This window comes from Sprattus sprattus (assembly GCF_963457725.1).
Source record: "Sprattus sprattus genome assembly, chromosome: 12".
Taxonomy (NCBI): Eukaryota; Metazoa; Chordata; class Actinopteri; order Clupeiformes; family Clupeidae; genus Sprattus; species Sprattus sprattus.
In genome coordinates this window covers 19,608,436-19,613,493 of record NC_137910.1, presented here as the reverse complement: position 1 = coordinate 19,613,493, position 5,058 = coordinate 19,608,436, and the positions used below count along the sequence as shown (strand labels likewise).

Genomic DNA, 5,058 nt, shown 5'->3' with positions numbered 1-5,058 from the left:
TCATTTTGCGTGATTCTCGAAGAACTTGGTAAAGAAGTTACAGAGAGAGGACCACCCCTCTGCGCAGAAGTCGGATGCCTCCGAATCAGCCCCGTCTCCGACCCTTGCTCCCAGCAGAGGCTCCTGCTTCCCCTCGCTCTCCATTCTCCTGGCCGTCACCTCTGTCTCCTTCGCCACGGGCACCGCCGTCTCCTTGTCCTTCCCCTCCTCCTCCTCCTCTTCCTCTTTTGTCTTATCCTCTCCGCTTCTCTCCGCCAGTCTGACGTGGGCCGCTGATGGAGCTTTCTTGCAGAGGCGCGTCTTCAGCACCTTCTCTCCTTCGCAGACGTTGCTCCTCTTCCTCAGTTTACCCACCACTTGTTTCCAGTACTGGTTGGCCTTGTCCGCGTACGCCGGGCACTGGTCGGGCTTCCCGGCGAAACGGCACTGATAAGTCTGGACGGGTGCCTCTCCCGGGATGGAGCAGCTCACCTCCAAGGAGACTGTGCCGTCGGACGCTTCAGAGGTGGCCCACGTACAACTGTGGCCAGCCTTGGTGCTCAGCTCCCCTGATCCAGGAACAGCGGATTTGGGTGCCGGTGCCGTCTTCTTCTTGGCCTCAGCCAGGGGCACAAGGCTGAGGAGGAGGAAGACGGGGATGAGGATGAGGGTGATGTTGACGAAGAGCTGGCTGCAGTAGGGCCGCATGGCCGCGGAGGGCATAAGTGTGTATGTGTACGAGTACGTGTGTGCGTATGTGTGTGTGTGGGCTTGAGAGCAGAAGTAGTCCTTTTCTTCAGCTGCAGCCAAGCATCAGTAATATGTCTCAGTGGGAACAAGAGACCTGCACAACCTGAGAAACAGGGAACAAAAGGCATGGGGTTAAATGAGCAAATGGGTTGAAAAACACAAGTAATTATTACATTTGATTACATTTGTGATAACCTAAAATTTTATAGGTAAAGCACAAACATAGATAAAAGACAAATATTGAAAAGTCTTTGTTCTATTCATACACAACAGGGTCAGACCATCAGTAATACATGCTAACTCCACCTGCTGTGAGGGGAACAACAGGGCTAAAGAGTGTCAAAACATGCTACACAGTTGGCCTGATCTGTGTCTATTGACTGATTACGCTCATAAAACAATAACTAATATACAAAGTCTTTCACGAACCAAACAGATACCTGTCTGGTGTTAAAACCACACTGGAAGTAAAAGCACTCGGTTATATTTTCATTTGTGTCTCTGTGCACAGAGAATATGGTGCTTACCTCGTGATGGTCTGCGTGTTGGCTTGGTTGTGTGAGAGAAGCATGAGGATAGTCAGATAAAAGGAGAAGGGGAGAAGAGACAAGAGAGAAGAAAGAGGGGGAACTGGGGGAGGGATAAAGAAGAGAAGGAGAAGGGAAGGGGGTAAAGGGGGCACAGCGAGAGAGAGAATGAATGGAATTGCTCAGACCTCCCCCAACTGGGCCCCTCCCAAAAGCCTGCCCCCCATCTTAAAGACAAACACCCCCTCTACCACCCCCCCCCCCCCCCCCCCCCCGTCTTCCCTGCTTGTCTGTGCTGTCACCCACCCGACTCAATATACAGCCAACCAATGGACATGCAGGACCAGAATGTTCCAAATAAAGATGCATCAATATTAACCAATATCAATACCAGCCTGATCCTGAGGGTGAGATCAGACTGTTTTATTTGGGCTCAGTTGACAGTACTAAAAATATTGTGTAAACAAAAAAAAAAAGAATAAAAAAAAAAGAACTTTACTGGTTAGTGTTGGATCAGATCCAAGAACCACGTCCAGGTTCTGGAAGTCTTGTTGGATAGAACTCGCCGTGGCAATAGCTGTTTGTTTTTTATTTTGATGTGTAAAGAAAGAGAGGAAAAAAACTACAGAAAAGAAAGAGAGAAATAAAACAAAATAAAGATACTGTCACTGTATGTTCGGCAATGGCGAATTCCAAAGTTATGTGTCAACATTCTCCACAAACTTCACAGCACTTAACATATTTGAAAGTAGCACAAGCCAGTGGTGACCTTGTTCATGTCATCAAAATGGCACTTGCAATTACAACGAATCCCTCATTGAAATAGCTTATTTTCTCAATACTCAAGTACAAATGAAATGCCTATGCTGTTATGTTTTTTTATTTTTTTATTTATTTTTTACATCACAGATTTGTTTCATAACTAGGGTATAGTGTCTCTGACAGTCTCTGACACATAAAAAAAAAAACATTTGTCTGTTAAATAAGAGGTATGTATCTAAAAACAAATAAAATATATTACATTGTCAGCAAATTCTTCTTAGAATCCCAAGTAAATTTAACATAACATTTTATTTAAAAAAAATTATCCGAAGAGGGTTGCAGATATTTAACTTATGACTGAACAGTGTATTGTAAGCCAACCAGCAAAATTAATGAACCAGCCTTGAAGTGGCACTGTTCCTCATCAGCTAAGGAAGGCTTAAGGTAGATGTTTTGTGTGAGCGAATACAATTGACCGTAATAACCCAGAGGGCAGAGACAATTGCCATATTGGAATGAATTGCCCATCATCTTTAAATATGTTGTCTCTCCGGCACCATTTCTACGAACGGCCAAAACTGCTAGTTCACGCAGAAGTTTAGTGAGACTCCTCACGCGTAGCCTACATGTTGACAACAAAAGTCAAACCCTTTTCTATCGCTACCATTTTTTCTAAAAACATCTCTATGCAGAATCCCATTTATTTCGATCAGCGTTAGGAACGAAACCACTAGGTGGCGACTCGATTAATTTCCTTCCCTGACTAACCTTTAAAATTGTTTTTTTTTTACCTGAATGAATTCCACCACAACGTGAGGCGGCGCTGTACATCATTTACTTATACAACTGGAGAGGTTCTGGACAAACAGAAGAAGAATGAAGCTGTTCAATGTTTCTGTCATTGCTTAGACAACAACCAGAGCTCACATTGCAAACATTAAGGCCGTATTGTGCCGAAGATGGCAACAGAAAACGAAGAAAACGGAACAGACATGCAATTCGAGGCAAGATTAAAGATACCATTATTTTTGTGCAGTTGAAATTTAGCGGTCCTAATTCTAGCTGACGTTAGCTAGCATAGGCTAAAAATGGGACTGTCTGTCGTTTAGCTTTCCTTCTTAGGTTTGGCATCTGCCATGTAATAAGCCTGCTTTAACTGACTGCATACTAGAAATGCAATATGCGCATATTTGTTCTTCACTGAAGTCACAAACGCCAAACAGATACTATCAACAGATTTCAGCAATTACCCTTCGCTTTAGACAACGCATAGTCACTTGATAATGACGGTTTTAACATCTCTCCAACGACCAAGACGTGAATGTTGAAGTAACCGATATCTTATTTTACATAGTATAGGTAACTGGCATCATCATCATCATCATCTCTCTCTCTTTCTCACTCTCTTTCTTTCTCTCTCTGTCTCTCTCTCTTTCTTTCTCTCTCTCTAGTCAGACGAGTCTGCATACTCTCTGGCGAGGCTGAAGCTGGAGAGCCTTTTGAACAAGAACATGCGGATCCGTATGACAGACGGCCGCACACTCGTGGGGCTGTTTTTGTGCACTGATCGGGACTGCAACGTCATTCTCGGCTCTGCTCAGGAGTTCCTCAAATCCACAGGTAGGCTATTGGTACAGTACCGTCTACTTCAGTCTCAAGTCACTAACAGTGCTTTGGGTTGTAATTGGTCTTCAATCCGTTTCTTTTGCCAGACTCGTTCTCACAAGGAGAGCCAAGGGTACTGGGCCTCGCCATGATTCCAGGGCACCATGTCGTCTCCATTGAAGTGGAATCTGAAAGTTTAGTCAACAGCTCCCAAGGGATGTGATGTCTATCCCATTCAGCATCCGGATGACTGGATGTTTGCATGTGTTTGCATCGGTGGACTGGCCACAATAACTGACTTGAAGTCAAGAAAGGCTTGTCAAGAGATGAGGAATGACCTTCTTGGACAGCAGGTGGAATTGACAGGTTTACTTACCATATGTTATGATTGACAAAGCAGATGTATCCAGTCAAGTCTGTGAACTGTATAAATGTTTTATGGGTACCATATGCAGTGTTTTACATTGTTGTAATGAACAACATTTGTTACATTTTTGGCGGTTATTGTCATTTTTTCCAAAAGGTATGTTGTTTGAGGTTAATTATTGTAAGAGTATAATTTGTTAAGAGGCTTCTAGACCAAAATGGATGAAGGTGTCGACAACATTGGGGACATGTTGACATCTTGAATGTGTCTGTCAGAACAGCTCCCACTTCCTGTGTTTGTCTTCTGCTGCATCTTGTTGCCAGTTTGATACTTGCAGACCTCCAATCTTTAAAGATCATTTGCTCATCTCACTGACATTCATTCCACTCAACAACTCACATTCTACAGAAGCTTATACTGTAGTCACTATTTTCACGCAACCCCGCCTTGCAATAAGTGTGAAATCAAGCAGAAATCTGTTGATTTGAATTGCTTTGTTTCTTTTAAGGCAAAGTCTGCTATTCTGGCAAAAAGTTGTTGGTATTTGAGCTCAGCAACCAATGAAATTACACCCCTCCTTTCCGTGCTCCTGTAGCAACGTGTTGATTGGCTGCAGTTGTTTATGGCTCAGTCCATGCCACTATGTCTGTTTCCCATTTACAGAGCCAGGACTATATACTGTAAGAACACGAGAAGATGTTTTAGAGAGCACAATGAATAGACAGATTGAAGAGCAGTTCAAAGAAGCTATTTAGCTAAACCTCTTCATCAGAAAAGCAGAGTTTAAGGTAATTTATAAAATTCACTAGTGTATGATTACATTGTGTAAACCCACATTGGTATATTTACCTGCGTACAGGTTGCCTTGCCTGGAGGTGTTTGTTCAATCAAGAAATACATTATTGTCAATATTCCACTGATTCAGAGGTCCTAAAACTCACACATTGCGATCAAGTCACATCTCAGCTTTTCGAAATAGCAAATGTGTAACCTCTGAACACGACACTAATTTGAATTTTAACATACCTTTCCAAGACCCATATTCAGCTCAAGTTTCTTAAGCAGAGA

General features: G+C 43.2%; 2 protein-coding genes across 2 annotated transcripts; one reads left to right on the top strand and one right to left on the bottom strand.

The window, feature by feature from the left end:
* fgfbp3 (fibroblast growth factor binding protein 3) lies at positions 1 to 702 on the bottom strand (the record flags this gene model as incomplete). Its single annotated transcript, XM_080848705.1, has 1 exon — positions 1 to 702. One exon carries the CDS (start codon positions 700 to 702, stop codon positions 1 to 3), a length of 702 nt encoding a protein of 233 aa, XP_080704831.1.
* A 2,179-nt stretch (positions 703 to 2,881) lies between these two features.
* naa38 (N-alpha-acetyltransferase 38, NatC auxiliary subunit) lies at positions 2,882 to 4,108 on the top strand. The gene is made up of 3 exons (XM_080848377.1): positions 2,882 to 3,022; positions 3,470 to 3,638; positions 3,731 to 4,108. Exons 1-3 carry the CDS (start codon positions 2,978 to 2,980, stop codon positions 3,844 to 3,846), a joined length of 330 nt encoding a protein of 109 aa, XP_080704503.1. The 5' UTR covers positions 2,882 to 2,977; the 3' UTR covers positions 3,847 to 4,108.
* Positions 4,109 to 5,058: the final 950 nt, after the last annotated feature.